The following is a 17,568-nucleotide window of genomic DNA, read 5'->3' as shown; positions in this document are numbered from 1 at the left end:
CCGAGCCGGGGCTGCGTGCCCCAACTCAGAGCAGAGCCCACGGCCCTGTGTGCTGCGGTAGGCGCCGCTGCCGAGGACACACCGCCTTGCCCTCACCATGTCCTGCCTGCACTATAAGTTCTCCTCCAGCCTCAAGTACCACACGCTCATCTTCAACGGCCTGCACATCTCCCTGCGCGACCTCAAGCGCCAGATCATGGCCCGGGAGAAGCTGAAGGCGCCCAACAGCGACCTGCAGATCACCAACGCCCAGACCAAAGAAGGTGCGTGGGGGCGGCGGGCGCGGGGTGGGAAGCGACAATGGGATTCGCCCTCCATCCCTAGCTGGGACTTGTGCTGGGAGCCCCACAGAGCTGTTCCTTCCTCGCGGCTCTTCTGACAACCACCGCCAGAGCTGTGTTTCAGCCACACAGCCAGGCTACAAGTGCCCGCGCTTCATGTGCAACGTGGAGAGCTCACTAAGGTTTTGCTTTCCGGGAATTCTTCAGGGAAAATGATACGGAAATGTGGGAGGATATCTGATAAGAACAGGCTTGCCAGATTTCTTTGAAATCTGCTGGAGGAAGCTGAACGGGATGGCAATGGAACAGGTGGCTGGCTTGAAGAAAAACAGCGGGTTTGGTCACTTAGCTTTGCCTTCAACTTCTTGTACACCGCGGCACTGGAAAACTGGTTCTGTGGCTGTTGCAGAAACTGCTCCCCAGCAACATTTTGGGTCAAGAGTGCAGCTGTGAGTTGGAATCTCAGCAGGGCCCTTAAAGCCATCGTGCACTTGAGTGTTGGCTGCCTCTGAAGGACAGTTTGGCATTTCTTGTTAATAGAACTGCTGCTGTACACCAGGGACACTGCCACGCAGATGCTATGGAGCATCAGTTCATCATTCATTTCTAACCGTGGGTGGTTTTTTCCCTGATAGTGCACGGTAACGGTGTCGGGCCGGTACTGAAGTTTTGCGGCAGAACATTTATGGTGAATATAAGCAAGAAGGATTCTTAGAGAAGTCATAAATTCATTTAAATCTGCTCAATGGTGCTTGATTCTTGGAGCTGATAATGGGTTTGTATTACTTAGTATGATGTTTCTGTTTGGTGATCTGCCATCTTGAGGAGCTTGAATGTGATTGGAGACTTTGGGATGGGATTTTCAGAAATAATGAGACTTGTAAATTGTTTTCACTCCTTGAACATTATTTTTTTCCTTTAGTTCCCTGGCACCCTTACATCAGTCTTTTCTTTAGAATGTGTTCTACTGTTTTTTTCCTCTTCCTGATTTTTGTGTTTAAACTTAAACAGAATCGTATGTTCGCTGCGGGAAGTGTAAGTTCAGCCCCAGCCTTTACAGTGGTTGGACATAAAGCTCGCTGTTGATCGACAGGCAGTGAAACCATTTTCAGGAGAATGTTTGTGAGGAGACTCAACAGCACAGTATTAGGGGTCTCAGGAGGCCAGTGGATGCCATGACATATGTAGGTGGGGACACATTTCAGAAGGCTTTGGTTTTCCTGTGGTGTTGAATAAAACTGTCAAGAGCTTTTGAAAAATGTCTGATTTGCTTTAAGGGCTTTTCTGCAGAAGGGTCTCTGAATTTTGTCTTTATTTGCTAAGGTACTTTCAGCTTCACAAACGCAAGCAGGCTGAATGGCCAGCTGGCTGACACCACTCCTGTAACAGCTGGGTCTGTCTCAAACGGAGCCTTAAAACCAGAATGTTGGATGCTCATAGCCCGCGACGGAGCCCAATGATTCGCTCCAAAAGAAGAAATGTTTTGAAATGGGGCAAAGAGGTAGATTCTGTTATAGCAGGTGAGGAACAGAAGGTCAAGTTTCAGAACAAAAGTTGATGCTCATCAGTATGTTACCCCATCAAGTGTTCCTCCAACAGACATCGCACCAGTTGTCCAAGGTGTGTTGCATTGTTTCTGTACGTAATCAGCCTGCAGAGAAGAAAAAGTCTCTGCTTCACTGGGTTCTGTTAAGTGTGGTGCTGCCTAAGGGTGAAGTTGAATCTGCTTTGTACTTTACAGAGCATCCCTGCTGTTTAACAGCGGCAAGATCCTCCTCTAGGCAGGGTGTGTTGCATGAGTGTCAAATGTTAAAGTTGGTCTGTTAGTGACACAGATGCTTCCGGAAGCTTTCGTAAGGGTGTTTTCATGGGAAAACGCAAAAATCCCCCAGTGGTTTTCAGGGCCAAGCTAGGGAATACATTTCAGTGTAACAGGTCTGTGTGCCAAACTGTTGGTCTGTGTGCATAACGGTGACTTTCAGGTTTTCTTAATCAGCTGCAGATGCCTAAACTCACCTTCAGAAGAGGAAGGGAAAATCTAGACCAGGATCTTCTGCCTAAATGGGATGTTTGGCGCTCTTACATGTGGACATCAAGTATGGTTTTTGTGTCACTTTGTCTGTGCAGGAGTCCTGACTAAATGTGGAAACGATCTCGGAAAGAGCAAAGTGACACTTGAGTGAAGATGGCCTGCTTGTTCAGAGAACTCGAACCCTTTCCAGCTCAGTCACTGTTGCTTTCCATAATGGCAACCTAGTGACAGAAGCAATGCTAAGGTAAGCTCAAAGCAAGCGGGGTTTTAAGAGCCAGTGGGAAGAATGGTATGATGGACTCATGTTAAGACACTAGGAAGGCAAAATGGACAAAGGCAAATGGGCAAAAGCAACTTCAGCTAGATCAGGAAAGAACCTCATGCACTGGCAGACTCTCCTTTAGTGACCTTTCAGACCATGTTGCTGTTGGCATTCAAACTCTTTTGAAAGAATCAAACAGAAATCGCTGCTTGTGTTTGATTCTCAAACCTGCAGATTTCTTGAGATGTCCTGTTAGTGTGTTGAGACGATAAAAGCGGGATCTTACATATAACATTTGGCTTTTCAATCTGTACAGGGATCCTCTGAATGCTACGGAATTGCGTATTAATGTACATTCTTACAAATTGACTGATTTTTTATTTCTGTATTGCTTTCAGAATACACAGATGATGATGCCTTGATTCCGAAGAACTGCTCGGTAATTGTGAGACGAATCCCTGCTGGAGGAGTTAAAGCTCCCAGCAAAACCTCTGTCCCGTGAGTGTCCCTAAAGCATTGTATTCTTTGGTAGCGGGTGCAGTCTGTTCACTTTTTCCTGGATATTGGCGTACAGAGGCATTCAGATTTCTCTTTCCTGTTAAAGCTGCTGTTAATTTTTGTTGTGATGGGGTAGGTTTGAATGTCCCAAAGCAGACGGACATTTTTAAGCCTGCTGGGACAGTATGTTTGTCACAGGACTCCTAAATCACACCAGATCCTAGGAACTGCTGTCAGGTGACATTTCTACTCCTGTTTTCAGCCCATACAGCAGATGTAACACATTTGGTATTTTTGGCGCTGCCATGGCTAAATATGGTCAGGTGACTGATCTTTTTGCGCTAAGTACACTTGCCCTTCGCAGTGTCTAGGCCATCACTGTTCTTTCTTAGAAACTCAGTTCTGTATCTGGTGCCTGTTTGTAACACCAGGGATCTACAGCTTGGCTACAGTTACCTTCCTGGTTTGATGGCTGGTTATTTAAGAACAGGACACTGTAGCACAGATTTCCTGGTTTTGATACTTAGAGAGCAGAGGCAAAATACCTGAGGACTTCCTCTTGCCCTGTTGTGTTCTGTCCCTGGAAGTCTTGGAATAATTTGTGACAGAGTAGAATTGGGATGTTTGTGGTTGTTTTTAGTGGCACTGGATGTTCCAGGAGAGAACAGTTTATGTATATGAATAAATTCCCACATTCGCTGGGCTATCAGAACATAAGGTGCTGATGCTGAGGCTTTATAATCTGTCAAACGGCCACTTTATTGGCTCTGAGAGCTCGCCTCACGTGTGGGCAATCCTCTAACCACCCTCTCACGCTACCCTTTCCCCATCACGGCACTCCTCCATCTCTACGCGTGTTTCATGGCACCTCAGGTGGTCCCCACACCCACTCGCCCTGCACAACCCTTAGCTACCTTCCATTTTTCCCTTGAGCGTGGCAACTTCCTCCTCCAGCGTCTTCTGCTGTTTCTTGGCCTCCAGCAGCTTCTCCTCCAGAGCCAAAATTGTCTCCGATTGCTGCTTGCTTTGCTCTTCATATTTCACTATTTCCTCCTGCAGTAGCCACTTCTCCGACTCTTCCTCCTGCACAACGGTCTCCAGCTGCTCTTCCAGCAGGAGGGGAAGACGGGAGGACGGGAAGACACAAATCACTGAAAACTGACAGCAGCTCTGCTCGACCCAGCCCCCTACATACCAAGGCAAAGGCTGTCCTGGCGCCTTCCTCCTCCGACTCCGAGGCTCCTGCGCTCAGGCACGATGACCTTACCTTTCCCTTGGGAACACGCGTCCTGCAGCTGCCTCCAGCCCGGACCGTGGATCCGCAGGATCCTGCCCCGTGCCCACCGCCGCCCTACCTGCTCCTTGGCCTGCTCCAGGTCGGCTCTCAGCACCTCCTCCTTGCGCCCCACGGCCTTCAGCTGCAGAGCTTGCCTGGCGCGGTATTGTTTCAGCGTCTTCTCAGCCTGCAAGCCAAGAGCATTTGCACATCAAAGCCAGACCAGTCAAACGTGCCAGAAGCGCTTCTACCCAGACTATCTCGTGCCCACCCCTCCCTGCCCTCCGCCGCATACCCCACAGCCGGACCCTTACCTTGGCTTTCTCGGCCAGCTGCCCTCGCATGGTCTTCTGTTCCGCGCGATACTTCTGCACCTCCCCCTGCAGCCGCTCCATGTCGCGTTCCAGCTCCTTGATGCGCTGCAAGAGTCCCAGGACAGCGCAGGCTCTCACCAGAGGAGCTCGGCACTGCCTCTCCAGAGGGTTTCTCCCACCAAGCCCTACATTTTCCCCATCTGGCCCATTTCCTTTAGCCCAGAGCTTTTTCCTCTCAACGTTTTCTGCAGTCAGATTGGTTTTCGAGTGGTTTGCACTCTTATTTCGGACACCATTCTCCTGCATTGCAGTGCGGTGTTACGATTTCTACTGGAGCTGACATTCCTCCGGCTCCCTCTGCACATTAGGCGCCTTCTATTACAGGAGTCGGAGGCAAAGCACCTCCCTCAAAATGCCCGGTCGCTTTTTCTCTCAACGATGCATTCCCACGCCCGCTGCTCGCCCTTAGCGCTCCATCGCCCCAAACGCTGTGCGACTCACATTTCGGCACGGAGTCAATTCTTGCTCTCTGAGCTCCTGCTTCACTTCCTCTCTAATTCTAGAGCACTAGAATGAACGGCGCCCAAGGAAGAAAAAAGAAGACATCAGGGCAGGCAGACACCGTCATTCCTGCAGCAACTGTCGACCCGCACTTCGGTGCCCCAGCCCTGCTACGTGCTCCGATGATGGAGTGCCCGCCATGGGGCCGACAAGGCACAGAGACCACGAGAGTGCCCGCACCTGGAAATGCCCCTTTTTAAGGCACTGCCTGGCTGAGGGAAGGACAAACACCCACAGGGAGTACCCACTGACAGAGCTAAACTCCTCCGGCATCAGAAAGACTACGACAGGGATGGGGGGAAAGGATCCAAGGCAACAATCGCCAATTACAAACATCCACGGCCACCCGACCGTGATGGCGACAGACATCTCCAGGATACTCGGCGCTGTATCAGACTGTGCCTTTCAGCTCTGCGCTCCAGGGTATCGGGGATTCAGAGTCCCCCCCGAGCGCCTCGCACCAGCTCCCGCCTCCCTCTGGCTCTTCCGCATCCACGGAGCGGAGGAAACCCACCCAGGGATGCTCGGGGACGGGCTCTCTGCCTTGAAATGAGTGCTGCGGGACAAGTGCCACCAGCCACCCAGCAGGATGTGTCACTGGGATGCCTGGTCCCCCTCCGCACATGGCAGCTCAAGCGCTCGTACACATCAACCCTTTCCCACCGGTTAACGGGCTCATTTGCAGCACAGCTCTTCTCCAGAGCGCTCCTCGGGGAGGATGCTCGGCCAGGTCCAGGCTGGCAGGTGCGGTGACCCCTACCTGCAGCCCTGGGGGCCCCAGGCAGCTTTTCCATTGCTGCAAATCCACAGCCATTCACTCTGTTCTCCCAACACGCTGCGCCCGCTCTGCACTTACCATGCAGCTCTGCCAGTTAGGGAGGGAGCTGCTAATACGGAAAACAACAGCCGGCTGCACAGCCCGCTTTCTTTAGGAGAAAAACCAGGCTGGGCTGCAGGGAGCACCCACAAAGACGAGTTTTCCATGGGAAAGAATCTCAGCAGGAGCGCTTGGCACCTATAACCAGCTGTGCTCACCGAAATCCAGGGCACACAGCACCTGCTTGCCCAACACACAGCGGGATTCAGCTGGGGCAGGCCACGCAGCTCCGTGGGCATCGCATGGCCCCCAGACCCACCCGCTGACCCGTCGCCGCTCCGTCCCAGTGGTGCTGCGCCCAGGAGCCTCAGGTTACAAGGGGAACCCCGACACACCCAGCTGCTGGGCTCCTTTACAGAGAGACGCCAGGCCCTTCTTCCCCTCCTGGCTTCACACCTCACTCCAGACACGAGACTGACATTTCCTGAGCCCCCCCCATCTGGGATGATCACCTTGGCAGACACGACTGCTAGCTGCTTGTCCTTCTCTCTGTTTTCCTCTTTCACCTTCTCAGCATCTTGTCTGAGTTGCAGCATCTTCTGCTCCTTCTCAGCCACCTCCCTTAGCAGCCTGCTCACTAGACCTGAGGAGAAAACCGCTCCGGTGACAGGCTACCCTAGGTCCCTGGCACAGGACCACCCTCCCTCTTTGACAACCGTCCCCCTTGGACAGCGGATTCAGCTTTTGGCATGCCACGCTGCCCATCGCTCCGTGACAGCATCGCTACCAAGCTCCGCGGGGCCTTGTGGCACACACTCCTGGGAGGCTGAGCAGCTCTTACGGATCCTATTCAGCCGCCTTACTGCGTCAGATCCGCAACTCCAATGCTGCCCTCCCTGCCGAGCGAGCTCTCCCCCACGGGGTGCACGGCCGCCTACTCAGCAGCACTGCGTGCCAGCAGCTCAGAGCCTGCCCCGCCAGCGGCGCTTTTCTCCCCTAACACACTTCTCCACCCCAACACTCTGCCTTCGGCGCCCGCATTATCCCTCGCTCCGGGGGCCCTCGTCGCGTCAGACGCTGCCCTGCAGCCCCCGCAGAGCTTCAGGACACAGATGCGCAGGATTTCTAGGAGCCCCTCCAAAACTTCTGTTGCTTGGACACTTCGGCCAAGGCTCCCTCCTTGCCAGGAGCCGCTCCCCACCCGCTTTGTGCCCCTCCACAGAGCTCCAGGGATACCATACCGCTAACTGCAGCACGGTCCCTCTTCCACTTCTCGCTTTCTTGCCGCAGCCTTACGATCTTCAGGTCTCTGCTGCAGGCGCAATGGGCCTCACTCATGTCTTTCTGCAGTTTGCTGACCTGCAAAACACAGACTCGCTCGTGCTCCTCCCCGGAATCCTCTTTCCCTCCCTTACAGCCCCCTCCAGAGAGGGAAATCTGGCGCTTCCCAGGTCACGCTCCCATGGGGTTACTCTTTAGCAGTGTGGACTGGCTCCCCGCAGTCCTCGCTTCAGCGAGGACCGTCTTAGATTCCTTGTGACCCTTCCTGCCGCACCCCTCAGACAAGAGGCACGGTGAGGCGCTGTCTCCCAGGCCGGCAACGCCTGGCTGGGGCCGGGTGACCCTGCTAACGTGGCAGCACGCAGACACACCTGTACACCTAGCACCTTGCCAGGGCGCACGTATTTATTGCCACAAACGCCAATCCAGAGCCGCTAAGGGGAATTCCTGTTCCCGTTCCCACCGCAAACGCCGTTTTTACAGGCTCTGCTGGAAACGGACAGTGGGAAACACCCTTTGCTACCCGCTTCCGTACCATTGGCAGCATGCGTAAAGCACAAAACCGCTTCCTGCTGCTCAAACGACTGGTTTCACTACGCAGTTACTGGAGGGCATAGAAGAGGTGGGAGAGCCTTTGGTGGGGGAAAGGAAAGACGCTGCAAACACAGACACCGCTCATCGTTTCATCTCAGCCCTGTCACTGCAGCGATGCTGCCAGCACCCCAACACTCTCTCGCCTTCCCTCCACCAGGAACCTGCTTCTCACAGGCTCCTCTGCACCACAGACAGTCAGGACAAGCCCAAAGCATTTCCCAGCCTCCGTCACACCCCAGATGCCGCGGGAGGGCAGGATGCAGCTGGGACGTGCTGGCCAAGATGCCTGGCTCCCGACCTGCGTGCCTCCATCACACCGACACCTTGCATTGAGCCTTTTCCCGTACCAGAGAGACGCGGCAGGACTCTGTCACTGTCTCTCCAGGACATTTTCTGAGCTCCCATAAAACGCAGGTGCGTGCTATTACCGTACCCCTGCACATGACAACTGGAAACCCTCTCTCCTTTACTCAGCCACCTATTGCCAACAGGATGCCCAGGGACTGCGCTGCCTTCGCGATGGGTATTCTCCCCCAACCCCAGAAACGCACCCATGCAGACCCTTCCTGAGGTAAGAGGGGCCAGGGGGAGGTGAGAGGGAAGCAAGGGCTCTGGCTGCCGGGCCCACCATGCTCGTGTGCACCTCTTCTCTACCAAAGGCTCCTTCAGCTCCTGTTTCCCTCCCCACTGCAGCTCCACAGATCCCACCACACACACACGCCACATTTTGGTACCAGCTTCTTTGCTGGAAACTTGCACAGAAAGCAAGCAAGCAGGTAAAATACAAACAAGAAACACAACCACAACCATGCTGGAAAAAACACTTCGCCTTCCCTTCCCTTAGGTGCAGCCCTGCTCCTCCTACAAACTGAGCATTACGCGACAAAACACATCTGTCGCGGAGAGGTCTTTTCCCTGCACGGTGCCCATGGAGGCCATCAGTACCTGCTGCCTCAAGGCTCTGATCTCCTCCGTTTTGGCTCCCAGCTCTCGGTCAAAGGTGCGCTGCTTCTGGGACAGCTCTACCTTGGTCCTTGCTGTCACCTCAGCCAGCATCCTCGCCATCCTTCTGATCTCATCATGCAGATCTCTTATCACTGCATCTTTCTCCTTCAATCGTATTTCCCGACTTGGCAGGTGATCCAGTTCCTTGTCCACTTGCAGAAGCCCTGCATCCTGTGGGCAGATTACGGGTGCCGGCTGTCACTCTCTGGCTACGGAGACACCGGGCCGCCCACTCCGGGTGGTACCCGCTCGTGGCCATCGACTGCCTGGAACCTGCTCGCCCTGGCCTCCCACGACCCACCGCGCCCACCCCCATCCCCAGGAGAACTCCCCTTTGCTGACGGTCCCTGCACCCTGCTGGGGTGGCTGTCCAGAGCCAAAATCATTTGGTGGGCCTCGCCTGCTCTGCCCAGGACGGGGACAGGGACGGTGCCCCTCACACCTTCCCCCACCTCACCTTCTCCTGCGGCATGATTTCCCCTTCCTGAATCCCCAGGAAAGCAGATTCCTCTGCACCCGTTGCACCGCTGCCTGGGACGCCGGTCAGGACTGGAAAAAAGCACACCCCACAGCAGCAAACGTCAGCACGGGAACTGGCTGCACGCCGCGTCCCGCTCACTCGCCTCAAACCTACTCCAAGGCAGCGGCTACTTTACAGACCACAAGCTCGCCTCACAGCCACAACAGACACCAACTCCTCGGCACTAACAAGACACCAGTGCAAACATCGGCACACCAGAGAGAAACAACACACCGCTGGGACCCCAACGAGCCTCAAGGGCAGCGGAGACACCGCAGACCAGGGCTCCGGTGACATTTCCCCCTTGCGCCAGCTCTCCTTTGCCGCCTCACTGTTGACTTCGTACGGCTTCGGCCAGCTCCATCCACCCAAATCTCAGGGCAGGAAAAGCCCCAGACTGAGAGTCGGGCCGTACCAAGCTACATTCACGGCAACAGTTTTGTTTTCCAGCTGGACCATTCCCCCAAGCCCCTGCCTGCGCTTCATCGCTATTGCACGCAGAATTTCCAGAGGCGTGTTCGCTACAACCCTCCTTTCAGGTTTCTGCACTCAAGGCAGCCAGTAACCGCGCTTCCAAGGAGGAAAAACCATCACTTTGCCCTTCCCGATCACACACAGAGAAAAAGGAAGAGGAAACGTCCCTCTCGGCTACCAGGGCAACGGCATTCCCCTTGGGACATCCAACCCATTTCTTAACTGACCCACGTGCCACCCAGCACCGGCACACGACCCCCCGCCAGCTCCACTGGACCAGGACTCACAGCCCACTGCTGCCGAGGCGCAGCCCTTCTCAAAACTGCCTCTGCTCGGATCCGCTCCGCTCCAGGCTAAGGCCCTCACAGGGGACACCAGGCTACCAACCACCCGCTTCGGCATCGGGGAGTACCTGGCCTCACGGCGGAGGTCCTGCTCAAAGTGTCCAGCGGGATGCAGCCGGTCACGCCCTTAGGCCGAGGACTCCCAGATCGCTTCGGTGACAGCGGACGGGGCACACGGCTGGTCGTGCCGGGAGTCCGGCTGCTGGAAGAGGCGGGGGCGTGCTGCCCCCTCGGCGAGGAGAGGGGCGGATGAGGCACAAACTTTGAGAGTTCGGCCTTTGAAGCCACCTGGAGCTGCCTGTTCCATGCTGTGCGACGTCCCACGGGGGTACAGGAGGGGAAAAAAGACCCCAATAGCAGCAAGGCTTCAGGCACCTCCTTAGCCCTTGGGCCGCGTGCGTTATGTCCTACAAACCGCAGGCACAGACATCAGCGCAGGCGGATTTTGAGTCCTCTCCCCTTTCCGTTCCCCAAGGATCGGATTTAAATCCAGACTCCCCCATCTTTGGCCAAAATTAAAAAAAAAATCCTTGGGTTTTGATGCTTTTCCAGCTCTCCCCTCTCTCTCCATTCGACCGCCCTATTTCTGCACGTCGTCGGCATTATCCGAACGCCCTCGTTTCCCGCCTCTCCCGGCTCCCACGCAGGTGGTCCCACCCTCTCCCTTCTCCCGTGCAGCGAGCCGACCCAAAGCCTCTCACTGCACTCCTGCCTTGCCATGGCAATCACCGCCCCCTACGCCGGGGCTGTCACACACGTAATTCGGACACTCTCCGCTATCCTCCCGACAAGCAGAGCTTCTCCGGACGGCAGCGATGAGCCACCTTCATGGCCTCCTACATCAGCTGCTCCAGCTTCACGGTGCAACTGGGCTTTTTTTTTTTTTTTTCCCCTTCTCCTCCCCTTGGTCACAGCTTTCTAGACAACTTTGGACTCCCCAGCTCAGCTTGCCACACCAGCAATCTCACTGAGACCACCAAACCCAGCATCTTGGTGCACAAACTGTCTGACTCCAACAAAGTTCTCCTCGTACACAGGCTCTGCCAGGAGACCAGGCTCTGCACCTCCTGCCACACACGCGCTTCCGGGACTCTGCCTCCGCATCTATTCCCTAGGATTCCTCAGGAGCCACAAGAATGCAAATAACACTGCACTTTATCAATCCTTACCTGTACAATAACCCAAAAGCTCCATGGCCTCCAAAACCAGCCCTTACCAGTTTGGGTTTCCTTTTTTTTTTCCCCTCTTTTTCCCCCCACCAGAAACAGGAGACTGCCACTGCATTCGACTACATTCTTTGCCAGGTTACACTTGCTTTGAATTTTCCTTCCGCTCCAAAGCTGACTGCGATGTCCCGGCCGCGCTGTGCAGAACACCACGGTAGCGCCAGCCACGCACGCTGCCGCTGAGCACAGCGCCGCTCAGGCCTGCACCTTCGGTTTGCTCTAGGTTTGATCCAACAGCAAACTTCTCCCAGGGTCATTAGCTTTTGCGCAACGGTAACATGCACGTCGAGGAAAAGGACATTTCCCACCCCCACCTTGCTCACCGCCTCCAACTTGCTCTTGGGAAACCTGCCCCGGGCTTCTCCTTTTCCCTACGGACCTGCTCCGCTTTCTTCAGCGGCGGGAGCTCAAGCTTTCCAGTCTCCACACCTCGCCTTGCCCCAGGATCACCCAGACCAGCTTGGCCCCAGAGCACAGCGTGGCTGCCCCGCGTGGTTGCCCACCCTTCCCCGGGGAGCCCCATCTCACCCTTCCCTGGGGAGCAGCACTCACCACCAGCTCAAAGGACGTGCCCGCTGCTCCGAAGCGCAGGATATCGCCTGCACTCACTTTCACGGACACGTTTTGGATCTGGCAGCCGTTTACAAAGGTACCATAGCGGGAGTTGAAGTCCGTAAGAACGAAGCCGTTGATGGAGGCGCTGAATTCGAGGGCCGCGTGACGATCTGCTACCCCTGCAGCCTGGCACGGGCAATCAGCGGGCAGGTCAGGTTTGGGGAGTGATTTGCCAAGCCCTCCCGCCCCTCTCTCCCCCTTGGCGCACCTCTCTGCGTAAGCAAGCTGGCAGCCCCTACGCTTGGCACGAAGGACCCCAGCGCACCCTCCTCCCTGCACCCAAACCACCGCCCGTTTGACCACGGCTGGCTTCCCCGTCCCTACCTGCAGGACGATGTCGCACGCCTCGTGCCTGCCTATGGTCGTCCTGGGCGCTTTCAGCTGATAACACGCCTCCAAACTCTTTAGAAAGGCCAGCATCCTCCAGCCCCTTCACCTGCAAGGCTTACGTTACAAAGAACAACTACTACCATTTAGTAAACCCCCCGTCCGACGCACAGCAACCCAGCCACAAACGTGCTGACCAACTCACCTGCTAGAGATGGTACAACGTCGCTCCAAGGGCGGCTCTGCCCCGGCCGGCAGCGTGGCTGCCACCTCGCTGCAGCCTTGGAAATCCCAGCCGCGTCAGCCCTCGCTGATGCCCTCCTGGGTGCTCCTCTCGCTGGGGTTGGGTAGAAAACAAAACGCCACAACTTCTCCTTCTGCCTGGCCACTGGCCCAGCAACACGACAAAGTTGGGTGCCAACAGCAGCTCTGCCACACACCAACTGACACAGCCGGGCCGCGGAACAGAACCGTGGCAACGCAGACGTTCCGTTGTGGTTCTAGGTTGCCCGCGACGACTCAGGCCACTCCAATCGGATCAGCCGCTCTGAGCCCGGTCCCGCTTGCCACGGAATGTTTACAGGGACGCGGAAACCACCGCCTCCCCGGCAACCAGTGCCAGTGTTCCGCCACACTCAGCGCATCCCCTGCTTTCCTCACAACATCAGACTTCCTCGGTTGTACAGAGGAACGCCAGATCTGTACACCGGATCTGCACATCCCGTGCCTTTCCGCTGACCGTAAGTGACCCTCCAGAGAGGCCGGGATACACGGGCACTCTTACAAACCGCCTAGGAAAAACATATCCTCATTTCTCACCTACCAGCACGTCTTACCTGGCAAAGCCATCTCCATCACGCTCCCCTCCAGGAATACCTGCTCTCTTACAGCATATCCCAGTGCCACCTCGTTCGCACACAGGGGCGAGCCGTGCTAGGACAGCGATGGTCACAGCTCTGGGAGCACTGGTGTTCCTCAGCATCCCACACCTTCCTTGGCTTTCCAACACACCATCAGCAGACAAGTACGCGGGCAGCCAGCGAGGCTCTTTTGCCAGTCAGCCAATCGGGACAGAATTCCTACTTCAGTCACGGCCCGTTTCCCCGCGGTCACTGCACTTCCCGCCATTTCCCCAGCTCTTTTCCTACTTGAGCCATTGCGAAAGATGCTGCTATCGCCCGTCTGTTCCACGACACGGGACTTCCTGGCAAGGACGCTCCATGAACCTTCAGCTCCCAGCCGCTCACACAGGATGCCTCGCTTGACTCACCCCGATTTTCTAGGACACCCCATCGGGTTGGGTTTCTTCAGCAGGCAGACAGACCTTCGTGCCTGGCCTCCCGCTGTGGGCGGGCTCCCACGTGCACACACGCCTGCGCAACACCTTCCAAGGAGCCGCACCACCTTCCCAAGCCCTCCACAGCAAGAACCACCCCTCATGGCACCCCCCAGCCCAACTCCCTCATTCTGCGGTATGTTCTTCTCCTTTTTTTCCCTTCTCTGGGATAAAGGAGTCCCTAGCGTCCTGGCGTTACTGTGCCCACCTGGCACCGTGCCTTGGGGCACGGCAAAGTGAAATTGCTGCAATGCACCCACAGAACTCACAGGATGCACTAAGAAACAAGAACCAACAAGAGCAACTGGGACCTGCGTCTGGACCAGCACCTCCTCTCGGCTTGGGCTTTGGCTATTTGTGCTCCTTTTGTATCTTTGGTCGCAGGGACCGTAACTACATCGACATCAGCCTCCCACCACCCCAACCACATCCCTACCAGCAGCCCAGAGCGGCTGGGAGTCATCTACACTCGCTCCAGCTTCCGGAGAGATCCCGCTCTCTGCCCACACCTCCCAGATCCACCCCGTTTGAGGCAGCCCGGGGCTGAACAGGCAGAAGCCTTTGTCGTCGACCGCTTGGCTGGAAGCCCGGGAGGCGGCGCGTGGCCGAGATTGCCCGCGCAGCGGCATCCGCCCTAAACCAGCCGGCTGCTTTCACACCGCTCTGGCTCGCAGACCCTGGCACGGCCCAACCACGCACGAGTGCGCGCGCACGCACGCACAAACACACCGTGCACAACATTTTTTCAAAAGAGGTCTGCATGCACCGCGTGCTCAGCTGCCGTTTCACCCTGCACACCTGGCAGCGGTGCACCCCGACAGCTCCCAAGCCCCCGCACTGATCCACATGCCTCAAACGGACCGTCCCCTTCGCATCTGAGCGCAAACCACAACACAGAAAGCAACCGGGGAAAGAGATCTGTCCTCTCCCCGAGCAGCGCGGGGCTCGTTTCTGCCCGCTGCCCGCCAGCAAGCCCAGACATTGCCAGGACTCGGGCCTGGCCCCGGGCCACTGTCCCAGGCCCTGAACAGAGCAGGGGAAAGCCACAGCGCTACTCTGGCAACGCCGTTTCCCTTACTCAGAAAGAAAGGGCACTAACAAAAGGAGCTTTGCCCTTTTCCACTTAGAAAACCCTCGTTTGGCATCAATTTGGTGGCTCAGAAAAGTCTGGCTGGCACGGGGGGAGAGGGGGTGAGAAGATACATGGGGTGGTCCTTCTGTAAAACACCACAAATTACACTTTTGCTGTTGCCAGTCTCCAGTTACTTCAGTGCACCAGACCCAGCGGCATCCAGGTTTCTTTCCCCACGCTCTTTTGAAAAACCCTGTCCAGGGGAAAGTTTGTCTAGTCCTCGTGCCGCAGCGCTACTCACCCATCGTGTCCTCCACGTCGCAGCTTCCAGGGAGCCCTGACCGCTTCTGCACCCACAGACTGAGCCCCTCTTACTGTAGGTTTGTTTTTTTTAAAAAAACCACAAAAAACCACCAAACCCCAGCAGCATCACAGAGCCTCTTTTCAGGTCATTTGCTGGCTCCCTGGTGCTCTCTCCTGGATCTCCTCGGACTTGGGCGGAGGGGTCAGCGGCTCTATCGTGACAGGGGCCGTGCTGTTCCCCTCCGCGAGGTTTAGTCTGACGTCCTTCATGTGCAGCTTCTCCGACTCGATCCTCCGCACCTTCAGTGGCTTCAGGCGCTTGCTCAGGTGCGAGTTGTGCCGGCTGGGCTGCCGCTCCGTGTAGGGCTCTGCGCCGGCAGCACCCGGCGGCTGGGTGTTTTCGTCGAGGCCCGTCAGCGACGCGTAGGAGGGCAGGGAGACGCTGATCCTGTTGCTCCTGTCCGAGTCTCTGCCCTCAGAGTAGCCCGTGTTCATCACCTCCTCGTAGCTGGGGACGTAGTACTGGGAAGACGCATCTTCGTCCTCTTCTGGGCTAGAGGGGACAAAATTCAGGCTATCAGTAGCACATCTTTTCAGATTCACTAGGGGCAGGGAGCAGAATAATACAACAGCAAAAGATCCCAAACATTTTCTTTGCCCTTCTGCCTCACACCAGTTCCTGTCACTGTGACAGAACAGATCGCAACCTCACCTACATTCAGACACGTTATTGTTTCCTTGTGACGTACGTCTGTCTTCGCTCTGTCGCCTTTCTGGCCGCAGCAGGCACGCCCCGCAGGTGCCCCACGCAAGAGATGCGTCCCCAGAGTTGCTCTGGCAACTTTCAGCCCGCTGATGCCCCGGGGGTCCCGCGCCACAACCCCTGCTCCTCGTTTCCCCGCTGCCGCCTGCGCGGCCCTCTGGGAGAGAGCAATATGACGCGTCTGCACCTGCGAGGGGAGAGGTCTCCTGCCTCCACTGCGGGCAACCGAGCGCCTGGAGAGCGTCAACGCCTTCCCACCTCACCTTCTGCAGTGTGGCCGCTTGCAGCAGCTGCTTCTCCCGGCTCAGCTCAAGCTGCGTCCTCTCCAGGGCCTCTCTCAGCACAGCCTTCTCCTCTGCCTCCCTGCAGACTTTCTTTTCCAGTTTGGCTATCTGCTCCTGGCACACTTGCAGGGACGCTTCTTTCAGCCCGCGCAAAACGGGAGGGGAAAGCGTCGGTCACCGCGTCAACCCCCCAAAACACAGCTGGCCTCCGCACTTGCACCCCTCCTAGGACCCTCCCCACACCATGGGGTGACGCTGAAGGACAGCGGAGCAGCAAGCGCCTTGAATGCTCCTCACTGATACCCTGAGCACCATGTCAGATGGGATGGAACAGCCCTTGGGCTCAGTTGGGTAAATTAACCCCAGCTGTTGGCTCATTATTTAACTATCCCAGCTGGGTGCTGCAGCCATAGGGGCCACCAGCTCCAGTTCTCTGCCCAGCTCAGGTGAATATTGACTCTGTTCTAGCCAGAACCAGGACATTATCCACCCCTAATTCCACACCATCTACATGATGCCCAGATCCTACACTTTCCAATCAATCATCACCTTTTTCTTTCTTTGACCTACTTGTATGCATACACACAGATGTAACTCCCTTAGTCTATGGCCCACCCCTCCAAAAGGTCTGTTGAGTTTATCCAGTCCATAACTTGGGGCTCCATCTGTCATAACAGTGTCTCAGCGTAGGACAGACAACGCAGTGTTTGCTCAGGTGCGTATCTGGTGCTGCTGGGGACAACGAGGATCAGAAGCCATGGGAATGAGAAACAAAAAGCCACGGGAATGAGAAACAAGGGACTTTCCAAGAGAAGGAAAACAAGAGAAAGGACATCTGGGGGTGGATGGGCGATGGGAGGGTAGATAAGCACATAAGCTGTAACAATAAATGATTTCACTTAGCGTGCAGCGGGGGTCCGTGACTACGTTCCCACAGCCTTCCCTCAGCCATGACACTTTCTGAGGCCAAGAAAAGCTCACAACGCTCACCTGGCTGTCCTGTCCGGGCCAGGCCACGGCACTCACGCTGATCTGCTCCACAGCCTTCCCCGGCACTGAGGCCAGGCTGACAGGCCTGTGCTTCCCTGCACCCTCCTGTGGCTCTTCCTGTGGACGGGCGTCACGCGTGCTGCCCTCCCGTCAGCCGGGGCCTCCTCGCTCGGCCAGGGCTGCTGGGCAGTGGTGGAAAGTGGCCTGCCGAGCGCTTCGGCCAGCACCCTCAGCCCCAACGGGCGGGTCCCGCCCGGCCCCGCAGATCTGTGTGTGTCGCAGTGCGGTCGCAGGGCGCTGACCATTTCCCCCGGGGGGTGGGGGCTGCATCGTGCTCCCCGTGCCGGTCTCTGGCTCGGGGGCTGGGCACCCTGAGCACAGCTCGCCGGCACA

At 56.4% G+C, this 17,568-nt stretch overlaps 2 protein-coding genes across 2 annotated transcripts; one reads left to right on the top strand and one right to left on the bottom strand.

Annotated features, from left to right (window-relative positions):
* The first annotated feature begins 97 nt into the window (after positions 1–97).
* On the top strand, positions 98–3,444 carry LOC147600373 (E3 ubiquitin-protein ligase RBBP6-like). Its single transcript, XM_086751265.1, has 3 exons — positions 98–263; positions 2,974–3,073; positions 3,438–3,444. The coding sequence occupies exons 1-3, from the start codon at positions 98–100 to the stop codon at positions 3,442–3,444; spliced, it is 273 nt and encodes a 90-aa protein (XP_086607391.1).
* Positions 3,445–14,715: 11,271 nt separating this feature from the next.
* LOC147600372 (uncharacterized) lies at positions 14,716–17,505 on the bottom strand. Its single transcript, XM_086751264.1, has 4 exons — positions 17,478–17,505; positions 16,165–16,322; positions 15,851–16,058; positions 14,716–15,740 (listed from the first exon to the last, which is right to left on the bottom strand). Exons 1-4 carry the CDS (start codon positions 17,503–17,505, stop codon positions 15,280–15,282), a joined length of 855 nt encoding a protein of 284 aa, XP_086607390.1. The 3' UTR covers positions 14,716–15,279.
* Between the last annotated feature and the right edge of the window lie 63 nt (positions 17,506–17,568).

This window comes from Chlamydotis macqueenii, chromosome 6 (assembly GCF_036417535.1).
Source record: "Chlamydotis macqueenii isolate bChlMac1 chromosome 6, bChlMac1.mat, whole genome shotgun sequence".
NCBI lineage: Eukaryota > Metazoa > Chordata > Aves > Otidiformes > Otididae > Chlamydotis > Chlamydotis macqueenii.
This window is presented reverse-complemented; position numbering and strand designations above follow the sequence as displayed.

Bases quoted from the DNA above. Each gene is read 5' to 3' on its own strand.
- LOC147600373 (XM_086751265.1), top strand. From the start codon at position 98: ATGTCCTGCCTGCACTATAAGTTCTCCTCCAGCCTCAAGTACCACACG. The intron at 264-2,973 runs GTGCGTGGGGGC...TATTGCTTTCAG, and splicing joins CAACGCCCAGACCAAAGAAG to AATACACAGATGATGATGCC.
- LOC147600372 (XM_086751264.1), bottom strand. From the start codon at position 17,505: ATGCAGCCCCCACCCCCCGGGGGAAATG. The intron at 16,059-16,164 runs GTGAGGTGGGAA...GCTCTCTCCCAG, and splicing joins AAGCGGCCACACTGCAGAAG to AGGGCCGCGCAGGCGGCAGC. The intron at 15,741-15,850 runs GTGAGGTTGCGA...CCCTGCCCCTAG, and splicing joins AATAACGTGTCTGAATGTAG to TGAATCTGAAAAGATGTGCT.